We start from the raw sequence: 23,199 nt of genomic DNA on the forward strand, positions 1-23,199 counted from the left end.
TTCTTTCAGGCAAACTGCCCTGACTCTCAAGTGAAGGTAGGAGTAGGTCTTGATTGGTATGAGCTGTGAGCTTTCCCTTAATTTTTAACCCAGCAATATCAGTATTCAGCTATAAAGAATCTCACAGCTTGACTTCTCTACACATTTGTAAAGCAATATTTCCAAGTTATAACTACAGAATGAAACTGGATTTTTTACTTAAACAAACTCTGGGCAAAAAAATTATCATATGCAAAGTGTTTTTAGAGTTATCTCCCCACTGTGGTGGGACAATGCTAGGGTGTTCCAAACCAAGGGAGGTTCGTCCAATGGCCTGATATTTCCTAGGTCTTACTTAGCTCAGATATCCAAGACAAAGTTTCTTAAAGCAACTTTCAGTTATTCCTAACCCCACCAAATATCTTCCTAAAATAGCAGTTTGATTGGCAGTCCCAGTCGGATGAACGACGCATGCTTGCTCATCACTAGAGTCAGTGTGCAAAGCTCACCTTAATCTGCAAACTAATAGTCCACCTCCTCAGCACAATCACTACATCTTTACATTTTAAGGCTTAAAATTGCAAACCACACAAAAGGCTATAGCCACTGACCAAACCAGCTGTTTTCCGCTTCTTGCTTCTGCTAATTTTCTTCCTAATCTTGGCTGCATATTGTAGTCACCTAGGGAGCTTTGGAAAAGTCATGCCTGGGTTCCAACCCAGGATTTTGACATAATTGGTGTGTTTGTGGGGAGGGGTGGCTGAGATATTGGGATTTTTTTTTTTTTTTTTTTTTTTTTGGTGAGGAAGATCTGCCCTGAGCTAACATCTGCCAATCCTCCTCTTTTTGCTGAGGAAGACTGGCCCTGGGCTAACATCCATGCCCATCTTCCTCTACTTTATATGGGACGCCGCCACAGCATGGCTTGACAAGTGGTGCGTCAGTGCGTGCCCGGGGTCCGAACCTGCAAACCCCAGGCCACCACAGTGGAGTGCGCACACTTAACTACTTGCGCACCGGGCCAGCCCAGATATTGGGATTTTTAAAGACTCAGATGGTTTTAGGATGAACAATTTGCAAACCTGCTGCTATACATGAAAAACCATCTCACACCAACCCATTTGCTATGGGTTGAACTGTCATTGTCCCCACTCCACCCTCCCCCCAACACCAAAAAAAAAAAGATGCCACTGTCCTAACTCCCTGTACCTTGGAATGTGACATTAAGTGGAAATAGGGTCATCATTAAGTTAAAATGAGGCCGTACTGTAGGGTGGGCCCCTAAATCCAATGTGACTGGTGCCCATATGAAAAAAAAAAATGCCATGTGAAGAGGCAGAACCACAGGGAGAATGCCAAGTAAAGATAAATGCAGAGAAGGGAGTGATGTCAATAAGCCAAGGAACACCAAAGATTGTCAGTGAACCACCAGAAGCTAAGAGAGTGACATGGAACAGTCTTCAGAGGAAACCAACCCTGCCAACACCTTGATTTTGGATTTCTAGCCTCTAGAACTATGAGACAATAAGTTTTTGTTGCTTAAGTCACTCAGTTTGTGATACTTCATTATGGCTGCCCTAGCAAACAAAACTATCATTTCACCTGAATATTCTTTTCTCACCTTTTAGGTTTGACACAGGTATACCTCCCCTCCAAGACTTGAACACTCTACCATCACCCACCCAGTCCCATAATTTACCACACTACTTACTGCTTTTTTCCTCAATGAATATTTGAGGATTTGTGCTGGGCACTGTTTAACACAAGCTAAAGTGGATAAACAGAAACAGGCACAGTCCTTACTCTCATGGAATTTACTAAAGTCTAGTGGAAAAGGTAATCAAATAATCACCCAAATAAATATAAAATTGCAACCGTGCTTTGCATAAGAAGCTGTAACTGGTGCAATGCTGTCTCAGGATTTGCTCTTGTTAAGGATGTTAAAGGTGGCTTCTTTAAGGCAAGACACTTAGGCTAAGAACTGAAGAATGAGCCAGAATTAGCAAAAAGAGGGAGAGCGGTAACTGAAGTATCAGGAACTGCACATGTAAAGTCTTTGTGGCTAGAAGGATATAGTGGATATTTTTATTCAGAAGGTCAGTAGTCTGTGTCAAAGTATTTTCTTTTTTTTTTTTTTTTTTGTGAGGAAGATCAGCCCTGAGCTAACATCCATGCCAATCCTCCTCTTTTTGCTGAGGAAGGCTGGCCCTGAGCTAACATCTATTGCCAATCTTCCTCTTTTTCCCTTTTTCTCCCCAAAGCCCCAGTAGATAGTTGTATGTTGTAGTTGCACATGCTGCTAGCTGCTGTATGTGGGACGTGGCCTCAGCATGGCCGGACAAGCGGTGCGTCGGTGCGTGTCCGGGATCCGAAACTGGGCCGCCAGTAGTGGAGGGCGCGCTTAACCGCTAAGTCACGGGGCCGGCCCCCTCAAAGTATTTTGAAGGCTTGAAAACATGATTCTTCTACAAATATAGATGGTCATGTGTCAAAGATTTTATTCAACTCAGTAATTAGTTAAAGAAACAATCAGAGAGTAAAGTTGGTTCCAAGAGGAATGAGAAGCAGTAGTTTGTACAGATCATCAGGAATAAAAAAGAATGTTAAAATTAGATTGCTTAGATTAGATACAAAACTGGTTAATACCCTTCAGGGCAATAAAACCAAAACCTTGAGGATTTCTTCTGTACCAGATAATTCTTCAAGTTAACATATAACTTCAGCATCTGAGTTCTCATCAAATGGTAAATACCAAAGTCAAATACAGATACATTTTCCTAGAGAATTTAAATCTGTGTGCTTGTTAGACAATGCCCCAGTGTGACATTGGAAGGACATGCTGCATTCTCTTTCGGTTTCTGAGTTTGGGAAAATAGTTGTTAAGAGCCAAGTTACAGAGGCAGGAGAAATTTGATGTAAGACAAGGGTGGAGATTTAGAATCACAAAGACAATTATTAGTAAATTCTCACATTTCCCTATATAATGAATCATCATCTTTTCCTCAGGAAATTTGGAAGGTGTTTGAGATCCACTGCTCTAAGTTCTTAATCTCAGTGTTTCAAATAATTATCTCACTTTCAACTCACTCACCTAATCTAACCCCCGCTTCTCAGATCAGGGATACTTTCCTCCAAGTCTTCTTGTGATTTGGTGTGAAGATGTGCAGACTTTTTCTAAGCTTACGTCTTTACACTCACAAATATCCATTTGATGTTTAATAGCTAATTTTGAGAATTCCAAATGGTCAATTACAAATCTGTCCCCAAAAAGATACGTAAATATGACTTTACACCTTCCCAGGTGCCCATGAGTCAACAGAAGCAATTTTCTTGTATTTGCATTTTGCTCCCTTTCACTCTGCCCATCTGGAAGAATATAGCCTCCACAATACATGCAGAGTATACTATAGAGAGAAAGATAAATAATATGCTTCCTCTACTTCCTGCAGAAATTGGCTTGCATTTTTAGGAAATTTGGATAAAATCGGACCACCATCCTACCTAGTGATGCTTACACAATAGGTTCCTATGCAATAGGACTTGAGGCAGAGCTTGCGTTTTGATGACGATCCAAATTTAATTCCTTATCTTTGTTACTTACTAGATACTTAACAGTTATGTGACTTTAAGAAAATTAAAGCACCTCTGAGTGATTTAGTTTTCTTAAAATCACATCATTACAATATTACTCATTTCTTCCAAAGCACTGAACTATCAGTCTTCCAAGAAATCTAATTTTCCTTATAAGAAAGTAGAATACTTGAAAAAATAATTTTAAAATGCTCACATTTTCCATAACACCTTCTATTCACCCAGATGAAAATATCCAGGGAAATGAAGTTGTTCTCTATTTGGAATGATAAAAGTTATGAAGTCTTGACACTGTCAGTAATAGGATGCCTCAATGTCAGTAATAGGAGGTTTCCATTCCACATGTCACTACGATGATTATCCTCAAATCTAAAGTCCTGATTATACCTCATTCTATTTTCAGAACTATCTCTAGAGTACTTAGCCCAGTCCTAAGGATTCCAGACTATACTTCGTCTCTAATTCCCCAATCTTTCTCTGCATGTGCATTTGTTGTTCTAATTAATGTAGAGTCCATCAGTTATCATCATTCATGACTCAGCTGAAATGTAACCTCTTCCCGTAACGGCTGTTGAAAGCCACATGAATGCAAAGGCTCTGGGGTGTTGAACTGGGTTCCAACTCAAGTACTAGAAATCTTTTATTGGATTACTTTATATAAATTATTTTACAAAATCATGTTCTTAACTTTCTGGCTTCTTGTAGTCTTAGATTTCACACCAAGGAAGACTGAGGTCTAACAGTAACATTACAAGAAGAAACATGAGGGAGGCAGATGCTGAGAGAGTCTGAATTTGTGCCTCCAATTGGGAGGCAAAGAGAAAATATAGGTCTGAGAGCTCCTTGGAAGGTGAGACAAGAGAAATTATAAATGAGGGATCTCTTTGTCACATCATAGAAGGATATCTGCCCATACTCATAATCTAGGAAAACTCCAACTTTGTGCATTTGCTCTCTCAGGAAGACTCTTCTTAAAGGGGGAAAGACCCAGAGGGTAAAATCAGCTCCCATCAGGGATCCTGTGAGTAAGACTTTATCTGCAGAAGCTTTGGGTAAGTCACTCTTTCTGCTGACAGAATCTTCATATATACCCAATTGCCACTTTGTTGTTTTTCCCACATCCACCTCCCAGTAGTGCCTCCCTGAGGTGAAGCTCTCCACACCCAACACAGTGGCACTGAAGTCAAATCTCTCCGGGTTGCCAGGCACATCCTGCTGGACGTTTCTGAGTCTTATACTTCTCAGATCCTCGGATAAGACCAGACAGGGATGAGCTGTTTTGGGATCCAAAGTTATAGGCCCTGTAGGCAGAGAGAAATTTAGTTAACCTAGGGGTTCATCAATGCCAGAGACTGATGATTTCTAACATGCAGGGGCTTTCAATAAGTGGGCATAAGTCTCAGGCATGGATATGGGAGAGGCAATCTAGTGAAGTCCAGGAGAAGGAACCTCCAACCTTTGTTTCAAGAAATGGACATTATATGTCCACACTACCTAAAGCAATCTACAGATTCAATGCAATCCCAATCAGAATCCCAAGGACATTCTTCACAGAAATAGAACAAAGAATACTAACATTCATATGGGGTAACAAAAGACCCTGTATAGCTAAAGCAATCCTGAAAAAGAAAAACAAGGCTGGAGGCATCACAATCCCTGACTTCAAAACATACTACAAAGCGACAGTAATTAAAACAGCATGGTACTGGTGCAAAAACAGACACACAGATCAACGGAACAGAATTGAAGTCCAGAAATAAAACCTCATATCTATGGGCAGCTAATCTTTGACAAAGGAGCTAAGGACATACAATGGAGAAAGGAAAGTCTCTTCAACAAATGGTGCTGGGAAAACTGGACACCCACTTGCAAAAGATTGAAAGTAGACCACTTTCTTTCGCCATACACAAAAATTAACTCAAAATGGATCAAAGACCTGAAGGTGAGACCTGAAACTATAAAACTCCTGGAGGAAAATATAGGTAGTACACTACTCGCCATCAGCCATAAAGGGATCTTCTTGAATTCCACATCTACTCAGACAAGGGAAATAAAAGAAAAAATAAACAAGCGGGACTTCATCAGATTAAAGAGCTTCTACAAGGCAAATGAAACCATGATCAAAATGAATAGGGAACCCACCAGCTGGGAAAAAATATTTGAAAACCATACATCTGACAAGAGATTAATTTCCATAATATATAAAGAACTCACACAACTGAATAACAAAAAAACAAACAACTCAATCAAAAAATGGGCAGAGGAAATGAACAGACACTTCTCCAAAGAGGATATACAGATGGCCAATAGGCACATGAAAAGATGCTCAACATCACTAGTCATCAGGGAAATGCAAATCAAAACCACACTAAGATATCACCTCACACCCGTTAGAATAGCTATAATCACCAAGACAAAAAGCAACAAATGCTGGAGAGGTTGTGGAGAAATGGGAACCCTAATCCACTGCTGGTGGGAATGCAAAATGGTGCAGCCTCTATGGAAAACAGGATGGAGATTCCTCAAAAAATTAAAAATAGAAATACCTTATGATCCAGCTATTCCACTACTGGGTATCTACCCAATAAACCTGAAATCAACAATCCAAAGAGGCTTATGCACCCCTATGTTCATCGCAGCGTTATTCACCATAGCCAAGACATGGAAGCAACCCAAGTGTCCCTCGACTGATGACTGGATTAAGAAGATGTGGTATATATATACCATGGAATACTACTCAGCCATAAAGAAAGACAAAATCGTCCCATTTGCAACAACATGGATGGACCTGGAGGGTATTATGTTAAGTGAAATAAGCCAGAAAGAGAAAGACAAACACTGCATGATTTCACTCATGTGTGGAAGATAAACCAACACACGCACAGATAGAACTGTTTGGTGGTTACCAGGGGCTAGGGAGGCGGGGAGAGGGCACAAGGGGTGGAGGGATGCACTTACATGGTGACTGATAAACAATAATGTACAACAAAAATTTCACAATAAAAAAAAAAAAAGAAATGGACATTATAGAGGAATGAAGTCAGTAAGATAATGGGAGGAGATGCAACCAATCTGAGGAGCAAGAACAAAGAATAACAGACTACAGAAAAGTGCAGAAGTACCTTTCAAACCAGAAAGGAATTTTATCAGGCTGTAAAAAATGGCCTGGTATCCAGTCCTAGCCAGTTATCACCTGGGACCCAGCTCTAGTTCTCTAAAGATCTGGTCCCCTAAAGAAGCACTGGAGTCTCCTAACAGAGCAGCTGATTCCTGGCTCTTCTGTAACTGAATTGCTCTCCTCATTTTAAATATCACTAGAGTATGAGACATAGCTGCCCACAGAAATTGTGCCAGCAGGCCCTTGATATTGAGTAAATCAAAAGAGAATATATCAGCAGAGGCTAGAAAATCTGTGAGAATCCTCTAGGAAAATCAAGCTAGGAACAAGAAAGCTCAACGTGGTTTCTTATACTTGAATGAAAGTGATACCTGCCTTCATATCTATGCTTGTTCCTTCTCTTACCTCTCTCTGCTCATCCTCTAAATATTGTGCTATCTCAGAGGCTGGTCCTGGGTCTTCCTTTTTACTACTGGTATTCCCTTGCCCCTCAGGGACTTCACCTCGCCTCAGTTTAAATATCTTCTATATGTTCGTGACTTACTTCATAAAAAACTGCAATATATTAGTTGGACATAACACAGGCATTTCAAACATACTATATCCAACATGAAACTTCAAACGTATCCTCTTCTAGTTTCTACTTTTCAGTGAATAGCATACTTATTGCTTTAGTTGATCAAGCCATAAACCTGGAGTAGTCCTTTATTTCTTACTTTCTTTAACATCTCATCCAGCAGCAAGTTTTATTGCCAAATAAACTTATATCTCTGGACTTGAAGCCCAATTCACATCATTATTAGGGTGGTTTTAAACGCCACAAGCCTTGAATTTTAAATTTCAAGTTGTCTCAGGCTCTTACTATTTCCAGAAGACAGGCAGAAACAAATGCAAATTCTCTGGAAAAATGAACACATTCATTTTTGGCCTCAAAGAATTTCTAAAAATAATATCCAGGGCAAAAAGAGAAGCTTACTATTAAAAAATCATTAAATATACACAAAGTAAGAAAGCACTATGGAGTGAGACTAGCAGAAATAAATCTGAAGAATTTCAGATATTGGAATTACCAAGTACAGACTCTAAAATAATTTTTGCTTACCATGTTTGAAGAAAAAAGAAAAGCTTAAAAATATCTACAAGATACAGGAAACTAAAAAGAAAGAGCAAGTAGATTTGACAAAGAAACAAACAGATTATCCAGAAATGAAAATGAAATTAAATAGCATCAATGATTATGAAGAAAGCTACAGATCAATACACCTCATTAACATAAATACAAAAATTTTTTTAAAAATATTAGCACATTGAATCCAGCAATATATAAAATGGATAAAACATCGTTACCAAGAGTTTACCCTGGGAATGCAAGGCTGGTTCAACATACGAAAAAGATATAATTCATCATATTAATATATGAAGAAAAGACATGAATATTTTGATAGATACAGAAAAAGCATCTAATATATTCAACATCCGTTCATGACAAAAATTTTAGCAAAACCAGGAATAGAGGAGAACTTCCTCAACTCGATGAAAGACAACTATAAAAAACCGACAGCTATCATCAAACTTAAAGGCAAAAGACTTAATGCCTTCTTTCTCACTAAGATCAAGAAAGGCAAATGTTTCTCACCACTCCTATTCAACATCATAATGGAGGTCTTGGCCAGCACAATAAGGTGAGAAAAATACAGAAAAGGCTTACAGATTGGAAAAGAAAAAATAAAACTGTCTATATTTATAGATTACTTGACTATCTTTGAAGAAAATCCCAAAGAATCTACAAGAAAGCCACTAGATCTAATAAATGAGTTTAGCCTAGTTGTAAGATAACAATGACTATATACAAACCAATATTATATCTATATGCCAGCAACAAACTAGAAATGAATAAAATTTCAATTAGAAATTGATATATAATATCGTTAGTAATAGCACTAAAAAAATAAAATACTTAGGGATCTATCTAATTAAATATGCACAATATTTGTTTGCTGAAAACTACAAGACACTGATGAGAGGAATCAAAGATGACATCAATAAACGGAGCTATATCATCTTATCCCCAAATTGATCTGTACATTCAATGTAACACCAATCAAAATCCCAGCAGTTTTTTGTAGAAGCTAACACGCTGATTTTAACATCTGTGGAAAAGCAAAGGATCTAGAGTAGCCAAAATTATCATTATTTTTTTTGTGTGTGAGGAATATCAGCCCTGAGCTAACATCCATGCCAATCCTCCTCTTTTTGTTGAGGAAGACTGGCCATGGGCTAACATCTGTGCCCATCTTCCTCCACTTTATGTGGGACGCTGCCACAGCATGGCCTGACAAGCAGTGCGTCCATGCGCTCCTGCGATCCGACCCGGGCTGCCAGCAGAGAAGTGCACGTGCTTAACCGCTACGCCACGGGGCCGGCCCCCAAAATTATTTTTAAAAGAACAAGTTTGGGGAATTCACAATGCCCAATCTTAAGACTTCCTAAAGGTAATCAATCAAGCTAGTGTGTTATTAGCAAAAGGATAGACACAATGATCAACAGGCCTATTTGAGTCCACATAGACCTGCTCGTATATGCCAACTGACTTTCAACAAGTAAATTTAACGGAGTAAGTAACGGCTAAGTAAATTTAACGGAGAAAGGTAAGTGTTTTCAACAAAAGATGCTGGAACAACTGGATACATACATGTACAAAAACAGGGAGAGAGTTGTGCCATATCTTGAATCATATACAAATATCAACTCTAAATGGATAACAGACCTAAATGTAAAAACAGAAACTGTAAAACTTCTAGAAGAAAATCTTTGTTGGGGTAGGAAAAGATTTCTCAGGACACAAAAAGCACAAGCCATAAAAGAAAAAAAAATGTTAAACTGAACTTCAAAATTTAAAACTTCTGCTCTTCAAAAGATACTGTTAGGTAAATGAAAATAAAAACCACAGACTGGGAGAAATAGTTGCAAAACACATAGCTGATAAAGGCCTGGTAATCAGAATATATAAAGAAATTACAAAACTCAATAATATACAAAAAATTTTAAAGATTTTATTTATTTATTTATTTTTCCCCCCAAAGCCCCAGAAGATTGTTGTATGTCATAGCTGCACATCCTTCTAGTTGCCGTATGTGGGATGCGGCCTCAGCATGGCCAGAGAGGTGGTGCGTCTGTGCGCGCCCGGGATCCGAACCCGGGCCGCCAGCAGCGGAGCTCGCGCACTTAACCGCTAAGCCACGGGGCCGGCCCTATACAAAAAAATTTTAAATGGGGAAAATGTTTATAGATATACTTCAAAGAAGAGATGCAGAGAGCCGGCCCTGTGGCTTAGCAGTTAGGTGCGTGTGCTCCGCTGCTGGCGGCCTGAGTTTTGATCCCGGGCACGCACCAACACACTGCTTGTCAGGCCATGCTGAGGCGAGGTCCCACATACAGCAACTAGAAGGATGTGCAACTATGACATACAACTATCTACTGGGGCTTTGGGGAGAAAAAAAGGACAAAAAAAAAAAAGAAGAGATACAGTAAAGTGTAAATAAATACATGAAAATATGGCGTCACATCATTAGTCATTTCAGAAAAAATTAAAAATCAAAATGATATACTACTACATACCTATTATGTTAGCTTTAATAAAAACAATTGACAATACCAAATGCTGACGGGGATGTAGAGCAACTGAATCTCATACATTACTGGTGGGAATGCAAAATAGCACAGCCAGTTTGGAAAACAAGTTTGACAATGCCATTCCTAGATATTCAACCAAGAGAAACAAAGCTATGTCCACACAAATCCGTAAGCGAATATTTATAGTATAAAGTCGGAAACAACTCAAATGCCCATGAAATTGCAAAAAGATAAATAAATTGTGGTATATTCACTCAACGGAATACCACACAACAAGAAAAAAGAACTACTGATACACGCAACAAACTTGGATGTGACTCAAATGCATTACGCTACATGAAAGAAGCCAGACTCGAATGGTCACGTACTGTATGAATCCACGGACAGACATTCTGGAAAAGGCAGAACCATGGAGGAGAAGACAGAAATCCTTCGCTACACATGTTGACATTTTTTAACTAAAAGTTTAAAATTTTCCAGTGGAATCTGCCTGCAATTACATTGCAGAGTTCGGAAAGTGGTAAAGGATTTACGTAGGAGAGCCTTTCAACATCAGATCATGCAATCGTTTTCTTGATAGTTACCTAATGTGTGTAGCATATCAAACTCTCCAACTTTTTTAAATCCTGAAGCTATCTAGAATTTACTTTTGTGGTAGGATGGTCACTTGATTCTCAAGTATTATAAATAAATAATAAATAAATAATTATGAATAAATAAAAATAAATAAAGTGTCCTGCAATCATGGATCTGTGTCTACTTACTTTGGAGCACCTTTAGCATTTTGCTCATTCCTGTTATTTGGCATAAACTCAGGTCTGCGATTCGGGCGGGCTGTAGACACTGAAGCAGTAGTGACTCAGTCCTATTAAAGAAAGGGCAACCTCAGTTATCCGTGCGGACTCCAGGCCCCTCCATCCTGAGGATGGATCTCACTACATGACCTCCGTACCCCTCCCCCCACAACCCATGTGCCCACACACCAGACTCTGCATCTGACCCAAATGTTTCCAAAATGAAAACTTACCTTTCCAATGAATATCTTGCATTCTACAGGGGAAAAAAAAAGATAAGGTTACCACTGAGTATTTGAGCTAAATCTTTTGTGAATTGTGCCCATGAAAATATCTTCTCTTATAATAGAGAAATTCGATTTCCATGTAATTTCTTAAGCCTCATGGTGCTAATTCTCAGATATCAAGTTTTAACACCGAATAGGGGAAAAGTCAGAAAAATGCGTGAAGTCATTGTTATCTTCCCAAGGGAAATGTTTTCTATGCATCACCTTATCCATTTTATTCAGAACACTCCTCACCTAAATTCTGCTCATTTATTTGCTTTCTCTACTGGGGCTGGCAAAGGTTGAACAGATGCAGGGGCCTGTTGGGCTGGGTAGGGTGTTTGAAGCCAGGTCAGGAATTGAGCATAACTGGGTCATATCTACCTGGCCCTGTCTGGAAGTAGGCTTGGCTCTAGAACAGAACCTAAGGGTTTGTGTGAAGGGGCTTCTCAAATAAAAGCACTCACATTGCAAATATGAGCCTGGCAGAGGGATATGGATAGTCCTTAAAAGCTGAGCTGGCCCCGTGGTGTAGTGGTTAAGTTCAGCATGCTCTGCGTTGGCGGCCCAGGTTCTTGGGGTTGGATTCCGGGCGTAGACTACACCACTTGTTAGCCATGCTGAGGCGGTATCCCACATACAAAATAGAGGAAGATTGGCACAGATGTTAGCTCAGGGCAAATCTTCCTCAAGCAAAAAAAAAAGAGAGGAAGACTGGCAACAGATGTCAGCTCAGGGCAAATCTTCCTCAGGAAATAAATAAATAAATAAATAAATACATAAATAAATAAATAATAAATAAAAGCTATGAATTTACTTATTGACAAGATAATGCATGTTACTGTACAAAATTTAAAATATACAATACTATATAAATAAGGCTCACCTTTGTTTCCAAGGTTACTGCAGATTACAATGTTAGTGTTTATCCTGCCAGGGACCATCTGAATATTAATAAGCATATATGTCTCTACAGATATATACATATTCTCTAAATAACAAAAAGTGGCTCTGCGTGTTTTTTTTTTTTCATTTAAGACATCTCGAAAATAATCTTTTAGTGCTTACAGAGCTGCTTCATTCTTTTTTTTATGGTTGCAGAATATTTTATTGTATACTGTATCATAATTTGACTAATCAATTATTTACCCTATTAAGGGACATCTCAATTCAAACTTACCATTGATCATTTTAAGGTGAGAATTCACATCATGAAGTAGCTCTACACATACTATGATTTTATGATGAGTCATAATGCTTTTGGTGGACTGAAAAATAGCTACACAGCCTTCACGTATGATTGAAGATCACTGGATGTTGTTTTGGATCTGACTCCTAATGAGTACTGTTCACTTCTCCTTTCTCAAATACTGTAATGAAGGTTATTTCTGGAATCTTACCTGGAGCAGTGCTAAGGTGGATTCCCCACACTTCTCTAACTCTGCAGGGATGCTTTGGAGGCTGCAGATCTGTTCAGAGAGCCTGACTTCACTCTCCTTCAGTTTATTCATGTTCTCTCTCTCCAGATCGTTCAGTCTCTGCAGAAGCATCTCCTTATTACTATTCAACAACTGGTAATTTCTTATTCGATAACTCAACCATTTCTTTAAAAACGTGCTTTAGTGCCAGCCACCCCAGAAAGACATAATTTGATAAGGCCAGGATATCCCTCTGTGTCAAGCAGGACACCTCAACAGAAACTTAATTGACACTTAATATAGTTATGCTGATGTGGACGGCATGCATGTAGGCCAGTTATTCAATTAACAACCTGGATCTAAAACAGATCACATTTTTTGCTGTGCAGTTTTGGTCAGAAAGTTTCCTATTTCCTTTATTAAATTAAAATTAAGATTATAATTTAATTAAAAATTAAATTCGATCAGTAAGAATCAAATAGTTAATCAAGCCACTGATACCAGTTGCCTTTATATCCTTGCAAAGATGCTCCACCGAGGCACATAAGCACACGTTCATGTTATTTTTTTCTTAAAGAACACAAACAGTGTCATATTATACTATTGCTGATCTGATGACTTGCTTTTTTCTTAATAAATAATATGCTCTTGGAGAATACTCTGTATTTGTACACATAAAGCCATGTTATCTTTTCTAAATGCTGATGAGCATTCCACAGTATGTACATAATACAATTTATTTCATGAGTCCCGTTTCAATGGATATCGGCTGTATCTAATCTTTTGCTATCAATAAACATTATAGTAGCAATAATACCTGATACTTATCAAGTGTATACTATGTAAAACACTATTTAAGGAGCTTTATGTAGATTTCTCATTCAATCCTTACAACAATATTGTGAACTAGGGGCCATTATTATTCCCATTTTATAGTTAAGGAAACTGAGTCAGAGGTTAAGCAACATGTCCAAGGCCACCTAGAGGCTAGTAAATAGCAGATACTCAGATAGGAACCTCATCAATCTGGCTTCAAAGACCACCTCTAAACCATGGCTCTATACTGCAATGATTTTACAGCATTCCCTTATCCATGTGTCTTTTCATATGCATGTAAGTATATTTGCAAGATAAACTTAGAAATAGAATTACTGGGTGAATATATACATTTTTTTTTAATACATATGTGGTTGTCTTATTCTGGAACTGACAATGTTCAGCTCTCCTTTCTCTCATTTCCCAAATATTGTAAGGATGCCATTTTCAATATCTCACCCGTAGCATTTCCTGGGACTTCTTGCTTAGCTCTGTGGCAAAATCAGTCAGTTGATTCAGACTAGCTTCTCTCAAGTTCAGGTTGAATACACATTGTTTCAGGCTCTGGAAGTTCACCTCATTCTCTTCAATCATCAATCGGAACATTATCCTATATTCAGACTCAATCATCTCTTTAAAATTCTGCTCCTCTTCCTTCATCATTGACAATAGATAAGATAGACTTCAGGTTATACATCACAGATTGACCATAAATATTTCTCTTTCCATCTCTAACTCCAATATAAACACAAGAAAATGTACAGTATAGGGGAAGAAATAAAAGGCATAAATACAAAGGGAATTTCAGAGTCAAGACCAGCCAAGACACCAACACAGATTTAGAACATGAGATGCAGATGAAGGAATGTTATTGGCTTAGAAAACTGAGGAATCTACAACCTCAGTGACCAAAGAGAAGGAGACCAGGAAAATTGGAAGGCAATGCCAACGGCATTTGCTGATGCTTTGAATAGGGAGTGTGAAAAAACAGGAAACAAGAGGCGACTCCAAGGTTTTTAGACTAAGTAACTCGAAGAATGGGCTTGCCAAAACACAGAAAGGGAAACTACGGAAGGGATAGACTCCAGAGGTGGGGAATAATGTACGAGGAGCTCAGTTTTGGATATGCTAATTTTGATGAGTCAATTAGACATCCAAGAAGAGATGCTGAGTAGGAAGTTGGACATGAGAGCCTATCAATTGGAAGTCTGAGCTGGAGATATACATTGGGAGTAATTAGCTTAGTGATGATATTTAATCTCATGAGACTTGACGGAATCAACACTTACCAAGAACCTGACCACTTACCACCTCTACCACTACCCCACTAGTTCAACATCACCTGTCCCTGATTATTGCAACAATCTACTCTCACCCTCCTACAGTCTAGTCTCACTTCAACAGTTAGTGTTTCTGTGAAAGTGGAAGTTAGGTGATGTCACTCTGCTCAAAACTTTCCAGTGGTTTCCTTATTTTATTTAAAGTCAACTGCCCTAGATGATTTGGCCCCTTTTTCTTCTAATCTCATCACCTTCTACTCTCTATTTCCTTCACACAATCCCAACCAAGTACACATCAGTCTCAAGACCTTGGTATTTGCTCTTCCCCCTGCCTAAAATATTCTTCCCAAGACTGCATGGCTCAATTCCTCAGCTCCTTGAGTCTTCTCAAATGCTACTTTCTGAACGACAAGGTCTTGATCACTTTATTTAGAAGTGTACCCCATCACTCTTTCCTGCTCTTCAAAAAAAATTTTTATAGCACTTAACAGGTAACATATTATACATTTTACTTGTTTTGTTTACCTCCACTAGAATGTCAGTTGCACAAGGGCAGAATTGCTTTTTTCCCACTGCTGAATCCCCAGTACTTAGCATAGTTCCTGGCAAAGAGTAGGACCCCAATATTTGTTGAATATATGGTGCTTGGGGCTGAAAAAAATAAAGATCAGTTGAAAGATTCTTATACAGCCAGGCTATTCTCCTCCTTGACCATCCTCAACTGGATGTTTATTTTCTTTAAAAATTGAAAGAGAGAAGACCTGAAATCTGGGATACCTAGCACAGAATAGAGTTAAATATGAAGAGAGGGCTTGAAATCAGAAGTGAAACGTGTGCATAATGGATGGTGAGCCCTCAATTTGGATGGTAATTCTCAAATTGCCCTTTAAATGGCTGCAGGATTTACATGGCCACAAAAATACATGAGACACTCATTAATTGATAAACTGTGATCAATGTTTTTTTTTTTTTTTGTGAAGAAGATCAGCCCTGAGCTAACATCCATGCCAATCCTCCTCTTTTTTTTGCTGAGGAAGACTGGCCCTGAGCTAACATCTGTGCCCATCTTCCTCCACTTTATATGGGACGCTGCCACAGCATGGCCTGACAAGCGGTGCATCGGTGCCCGCCCGGGATCTGAACCCGGGTCGCCAGCAGCGGAGCATGCACATTTAACCGCTTGGCCACAGGGCCAGCCCCTGATCAATGTTTTTGATCTTTGTCCATAAGGGTTGCAAATGCCATCTCACTAACAAATTTAATACAGTTAATTTGTATTTCTCTTACCATGAGCAAAGTTCAGGATCTTCCTCAAAAGATATTTGCATTTTCTTTCTGTGAACTCTCATTTTTTGATCAATTTTCTGTTGAGTTTCTAGTCTTTTGCTTATTGACTTTTAAAAGCTCTTTACACGTTAAGAAATTAACACTTTTCCTTCCTATGAGTTTCAAATATTTTTTCCCACTTTGTCATTTGTCTTTGTTTATAGTATTTGTTATCCAACATTATAGGTAATTTTCCCCCTAAGAATCAAGATAAGCACTGACCTGAATCATCACCATTCTTTCTTGCTCATCCGCCAACATGCTTTTAGCTACCTCAAGCTTCTCCTTCAACACGTTTGATATCTCCCGGAATAACCTCTGCAGAGAAATATAGCACAGAATTCCAGGTGAAGTAATTGCTTTAGAACAGTTGGATTCCTAACCCTTAGACAATCGAGAGACCAATAGTCCTGACAATATGTTTTCTTAACCTTGAAGTTGAACGTCTAAATAGAGTACTTGTCTAATATTCTTTGATAAACATCAACTAAGGAAACGCTCTCGGAAGATCAGAATATCTGCTCCTAAATAAATAAATTAATAAATAAGAAGAGGCAGCCACAGTGCCAGAGTGCTCTGGGATCCGCCTGAAGCTTACCCTGTAGTTCTCAGCAGCCTCTTGTACTCCATACACCATGTGATGTGTGTGCTCCTGGGACTGGAGGCACTTGGCACAAAGTGCGATTTGGTCATCATCACAGAAGAGCTGCAGTGGTTCCAGGTGTTTCTCACAGTAGGCACCTTCCGGGATTTTTTGCTGTAAGTGGGGGCTGAGCCTTTTGGACATCTCGGCGGGAGTCCCTAGTTGAAGACTGGGCTGTTTCTGATGTGGGATACTACTTCCCTGTACTCCAAACAGGAGAAGAGCCGCGGCGTTCTGGGGCAGAAGCACTCGCCAACCTCAGTGTCCACAGTCAAGCCTCAGGGCAGGTCAGCGCATCCTGGGCTTCTCAAATCCAGCAAATCCTTGGCAGCTGCAAACTTGGGGAAGGAGACACAAGAAGTTACACCAGTGTTCTACAGTTAGAGGGGCTCTCTCGAGTTTTCTGAGAATTCTGAGCAATTGGCTGAAAATTAGTCACAAGGGAGAACATAGCACACCACTTCCCTGTAAGTCATTAAACAAAGAAAGAATGAAAGAGGTGAGCAACAGAAGGCATAGTACACAAGCATCGGAGGAGCTTCCGGGACTAGAGTGAGGTGTTAGGCATTCAGGGCGCAAATCTCAGGAACCACTCACTCTCCCAGCGCTCGCACGAGCCACCAAGCCAGCGCCTCTTTCAGCTGCTCCTTAAATGAGAGGCGCCTGCGGCCAAACGAAAGCAAGCGCTCACTTCCGGGCTCCTTAGGTGCGCATGCGCCTGAGGGTGAGGCGCCGCAAATTCCGCCCCCAAGGCCGAAAGCGTACGGCCTCCGAACACTGGCCATTAAAGGATATTGGTTAGAAAAGTAAAAACGACTTCCCTGAACAACGAAAACTTTGCAAAAACACTAAAGGGAAATTATATATTCTCTTGTTTTTGTTTTAAGGAAACAGAACGAGGGACCTATAATGTCCTGCATCCCCATTTCTAGACAGTTCTGATGACCTTTGAGCAACAATTCTACCTTTTCTCTACAAACATTTGAATTATATTCTTAAAATGCGTTACCTGTTGTATTTGGGAAACTCTTCCCCAGTAAAGAATTGCCTCCGTTGAATTAGTTCCCTTGTCTAAGCCTATCTCCAGCCATTGTTGGGTGACACCAAAACACCAAGTATTAATTCCTCAAAATCCTCTATTGTATTTACATTTGTCCCCATTCCACCTCATTAACCAGCTCTTTTAACAATTACCTCATTAACAAATCGACCTGACCGATCTCAGAACTCCCGAACTTCCATTTCTAGATTTACTAGTTTCTTCCACCTCTCATGCTCTCACTCTCGCCCAAGCTTTCTTTGCCATTAACTAGACCTCCTGTCCTTTCATTCCTTCTTCTTTTTTAATTTTTAAGATATGCAAAACATTTTTATAACTCTGAAGTTGATTAATCTTGTATATATGACGATGTTTGTTATTTTGTTAGGGTATTATTATATATATAATATATATATGTCATATTATATATATCATATTAAAGCAGCGGTTTTCAGAATTGTGGTTCTGAAGACCTGATTTGCTTTTTTCAGTGTTGACATTTGTACTGATGGTAGATAAAACTGCCGGCTCTGACCATTATCAAGAAAATAGCATCAGTCATTTATTGTATTTTTTAATCTCTACATGCTTGCATACTCCCAGTTTAAAAAAAAAGGCTCATTTTACTTAAAAATATTCTTATTTCTTGATGAAGTAAAATATTAAATCTCAACCCTTGAGTGCAGGATTTATTTAAGATTCTAGGTGACAAAATGGAAAGTATGCATAGAGCTTTTATGCTGCGTATGGAATATAATGGTTGTCTCAAGAAAAGCATTTTCTATGACTGAGTTGTAAGCCATACCAGCCATGGTTTTTCATACAACATTTTTAGTGGAAAGAACAAATGAGACAAACTGCAGTTATTCAGATGTAGTGATTTGGAAGATATTTTTTCAAAAACTAACAAAGTGACCTTGTCACTTCAAGGAAACCAACTGAGTGCATTAGTTGTCAATGATAAAATTTGAGCTTTTAATCAAAAATTAGGAGTTTTGGAAAACATGCATCCACTATTTTAAGCTTGACAGCTTCCCGATACTTAGTCTTTCTGATGAAATTGGTGGTGATGTTAACAAATGTGATTTTTTTAAACAGTTTTATTTATTTATTTATTTTTTTGTGAGGAAGATCAGCCCTGAGCTAACATCCATGCTAATCCTCCTCTTTTTGGTGAGGAAGACCGGCTCTGAGCTAACATCTATTGCCAACCCTCCTCCTTTTTTTTTTATTCCTCAAAGCCCCACTAGATAGTTGTCATAGTTGCACATCCTTCTAGTTGCTGTATGTGGGACACGGCCTCAGCATGGCCGGAGAAGTGGTGTGTTGGTGAGTGCCTGGGATCTGAACCTGGGCTGCCAGTAGCGGAGCACGAGCACTTAACCACTAAGCCACGGGGCGGCCTGTAAATGTGATTTTTTTATAGTGTGTAATGAAATCTGTCAACATTTGGAAAATCTGCACACTCAGTGAACCAATAATTTCCAAAAGACCAATGTATAATGTTACAAGATTATACAAGGGTAAATCAGTAGACTCGAAGTATAAGATAGACCAATGGATTTTAATGTAACAGAGGACAAAATGTTCGTTGATGTGATTTTAGAAAACACACACACACATAATTGTCTGAAAAAGCTATTAGAATGCTCTCCCCTTTTTCTAATTATTTGTGTGAAGACAGAGTTTCTTCATATACTTTAACTAACATAACATTGCAACGGATGGAATACTGGAGCAGATATAAGAAAATAGCCACCTTCTGATAAACCAGGAATTAAAGACTTTTGCAAAACTATAAAACCATGCCACTCTTCAGTAATTGTTCAGAAAAGTTGCTTCATAAAAATGGTATGTTTATTTTTAATAAGTTAATATTTTTTAAAAACTCAGTTTTAATTTCTAATACAGTAACTATACATATAACACACAAACAAAAGCTTATTGGGGTCTTCCATCAATAATTTGAGTGCAAAGGAGTCGTGAGACCAAAGTCCAGCACCATGGTCCTAGAAGGCATCTTCCCTAGCAATGGAATTGCTAGTAAATGCATCTATAATTTTGATATATTTTGCCATATTCCCAACCACAGGGGTTGTACAACTTTGCATTTAAAGCAACATATGAAAAAGGTATCAAACTTCTTGCCTACTTGGTAGATAAGAAATAGTATCTTTATATATTTTCAGCTTGATTTACTTTATTATAAATAAAGCTATTATTTTCATATGCTTAAGTGCCATTTTTATTTCTCTTCCTGTGAACCATATGTTTGAAGCCTTTGACCTGTTTTCTTCTAACAGGTTTTTGGTCTTTTTTCTTAATTTTAAGAGACACATATATTGAAAAGATTATCTCCTTGTTATTATACAAATTGCAAATATTCTCTATTAGTCATTTGGCTTTGAATTTGCTCCAATTCTTTTTGACTGCTTAGGTCCTTCAATTCCCTTGTAGCCAGCTTCCCTCGTCTTGCCTCCCTGAACATCTCCTAGACTACTGGACTGAAAACAACTGATCAATCACAAAAATCAATAAGTTTACAAATTGAGTGGCCACTGCTGTCTTTATCTTACTTGAGCTTTCAGCAGCAGTTAACGCAGTTGACCGTGACCCTCGTCTTGGAATGTTCTCTTCTCTTCACTATCAAGATCTTATGTCTGATATCCCTCCTACTTTACGGGTCTATTTCGAATCATCCCTTTTTGACTTCACATCCTCTAGAACCTCTAAGTTTTGAGGTGCTTCAAGGGTCAGTTCTAGTCCCTTATTCTAGTTCTACTTGTCTCCCTAGGTACCCACATTTCCAAAAATTTAAGTAACCGCTCTTCAACTTAATCTTCTGCCTAGACACAGAACTTCCAACTCATTTGCAATTAAATGTCTAACAAGCACCCCAAGTTAACATATCTAAAACACGATTCTGGATTTCAACCTTTCTTCCTCCACCTCACTTTAAAATTCATTCATTTAGAGCCATAGTTTAAGCCACCATCATTTCATTATCTCAACTAGTTTATATTCAGCCCTGCCCCTACTCCCGTCTCCAACTCCTCTCAGCTCAACAACCAGAATACTATTTAAGACCTAAATCAGGTTTCTAATAACTTTCCATTGCATTTAGGATAAAATCCAAATGACTAACCAAGTTCTAGATGGTCTGGCCCTCTGCCTACATCTAATCTCATCTATAGCTTTCCCCAACCACTGGCAATTCTAATTACGACAAATTCATCTGTGTCTTTCTGTTTCCTCAGCTGGCAATGCTTTTCTCTCACATTTTTGCCATTCTAGCTCCTTTCTTTTCTTAAGTGCTCAGCTCAAACGTCACTTCCTCAGAGAGGCCTATTAATCACCCAATTGGAAATACCCACCATTTGTATCATCTTATTTTCTTTGTGTCAAATTAATTTTTTGTATGAACAAGTTTACTTGTTGGCCACTCTTCATCCACAAGAAACTAAATTCCTTAGATGCCGCATGTCTAAACTTGACATGCTAGATGCTCAACAAATATTTTTTAAAAAATTAAAATCAAACCAGCACAAAGGAGAAAACAGAAAAGGACAGAGAGAATAGAGATTAAATCTTTTTACAAAAACCAAGAGAACGGAAGGTTGGAGAGTAATTTCTCTCCCTAGTGTGTTGTCTATGTGCTAAGTTCATATCTACCCTTATTTTCCCTAGTTTTATTTTTTCTTTGTCCTGGCTTTCTCAATTATTCTTTTATACATTGCATATCTATATATTTTTAAGCTTCCATAAATACCAAGATCAAATTTAGGTATTTAAAGAAAACCATGATTAAGGAAATAACCTTCAGAGAAGATCTTACCTTTCTTTGTCATCCTAAATATTTCCTTCAGGGAAAACAGCCAGAATTGAAAACTGCAAGGCTTTTATCTGTTCCGCTTCTCCCTCCGTCCCTCCTCTCATCATCAGGTAGGAAAACTGTAAAGTTTCAAATCATATCCATATAGTAAATATAGGACAGAGATTATCCAACTTCAGTGAGCACTAGAATCATCTGAAATTGTTGGACTTCTGGGCCCCACCTCCAGAGTCTCTGATTCCATAGATCTGGGGTGGAGTCTTAATCTACATTTTAATGAGCTCCTAGAAAATGCTGACTAGCCAGTTACCTTGGCCAAGAGTTTCAATCTCTTCTGGGGGTGAAGATTTTGTTTTTTGTTATATGTACGAGGTCTTATATAGTAGTGCCTACCACATAGTAGTTCCTTAATAAGTTTTTTCTAATGGACCTTGTTTATATATTAACAATTTCACAGGAAGAAATCCTTCTACAAGTCATTACCCTGGACTCTCATTGTGTTTTCTCCTTAGCGTATTGTTTTATCTTAAGCCGTTAAATAGTTTCACTAGAGTACAATGCCCGATTGTTAGTTTTCAGAATGTTTGCTGAAGGAAGGGATCATCGCATTATCTATAGATAGAACATCAAGAGTAGGAATAACTGCCTGACTGAGGCATGTGTCACAGATAGGCAGTCAGGGGACAATCCCAGATAGTTCATAGTTGACCTCAGTGAACAGGAAAATTGCACAGCTTTGCAAATTTTGATAGATCTGTCTCTGAAAGGTTTCCATTGCATCAATCAAGTCCCAGATAATCCAAACTTCAGTGATTGTTTTTTTTTTTTTTTTTTTTCCTGCTGACAGGACAATGAGAATTCTCCTACTTGCTATCTGATCTTCCCAAACGTGGTTCCAGCTTATGGAATCTTAAGTGCATCCTTTCCTTTTATCTCAAACAAACACTCTAACACCTACTCCCTCTTCTAAATCCTTACTCTCCCTTCTCTTTCAAATAGACCAGAGTCATTCCCGTGTGTCCCTCCCATCCTCAGCCCCAGCAGTCTCCTTTTCGACTTTTAATTTTTTCTACCCAATCTTCCCTTCTCTCTTCTAACCCTTGCTGCAGTCAGCTTCTATGAAGATTTTATCAATTACTCGATCATTTATTCTCAGCATCCTGGGCTTTCATAATTCACAATTTCATTTTGACAGGCAAACTTCATAATCTTTGAATCGAGGGGTAAAAGCATCAAGCAAAATTCTCATATCTTAGATCTCTGAAAGCCCATCTTAGTTTTTAAAGAAAATAGTAAATTATTAATTCTAGAAGACTAAATGTTTTAACTTAAGATAATTCTAGAAATTGTGCTATACAATGCGCTAAGCTCTTTTTACAGCTACATGTATTTCCCACAATCCTGTGAGGTAGGTGGTATCATAATACATTTTATAGCTGATAAAGCTGATGATTTAGAGATTAA

The 23,199-nt window shown here is 38.5% G+C and overlaps 1 protein-coding gene across 3 annotated transcripts; it reads right to left on the reverse strand.

Annotated features, from left to right (window-relative positions):
- Window positions 1–3,634: 3,634 nt before the first annotated feature.
- Window positions 3,635–22,004, reverse strand: TRIML2 (tripartite motif family like 2). Of its 3 annotated transcripts, none has more exons than XM_058525024.1 (8): window positions 21,739–22,003; window positions 16,820–17,202; window positions 16,444–16,539; window positions 14,075–14,269; window positions 12,782–12,919; window positions 11,349–11,371; window positions 11,086–11,186; window positions 3,635–4,871 (listed from the first exon to the last, which is right to left on the reverse strand). In XM_058525024.1, the coding sequence occupies exons 2-8, from the start codon at window positions 17,006–17,008 to the stop codon at window positions 4,285–4,287; spliced, it is 1,329 nt and encodes a 442-aa protein (XP_058381007.1). In that variant the 5' UTR covers window positions 17,009–17,202; window positions 21,739–22,003; the 3' UTR covers window positions 3,635–4,284. The 3 variants fall into 3 exon arrangements, with proteins under 3 accessions (XP_058381007.1, XP_058381008.1, XP_058381009.1); XM_058525025.1 differs by lacking the exon at window positions 21,739–22,003 and adding an exon at window positions 17,462–17,532; XM_058525026.1 differs by lacking the exon at window positions 12,782–12,919 and having other exon boundaries at window positions 21,739–22,004.
- Between the last annotated feature and the right edge of the window lie 1,195 nt (window positions 22,005–23,199).

Source organism: Diceros bicornis, chromosome 29 (assembly GCF_020826845.1).
Source record: "Diceros bicornis minor isolate mBicDic1 chromosome 29, mDicBic1.mat.cur, whole genome shotgun sequence".
Lineage (NCBI taxonomy): Eukaryota > Metazoa > Chordata > Mammalia > Perissodactyla > Rhinocerotidae > Diceros > Diceros bicornis.

Coding starts and splice junctions, on each gene's coding strand:
- TRIML2 (XM_058525024.1), bottom strand. CDS start 17,008: ATGTCCAAAAGGCTCAGCCCCCACTTACAGCAAAAAATCCCGGAAGGT. Junction 16,540..16,819: donor AGGCTGCTGAGAACTACAGG/GTAAGCTTCAGG, acceptor ATTTCTCTGCAG/AGGTTATTCCGGGAGATATC. Junction 4,872..11,085: donor AATGCTAAAGGTGCTCCAAA/GTAAGTAGACAC, acceptor CTCTGCCTACAG/GGCCTATAACTTTGGATCCC.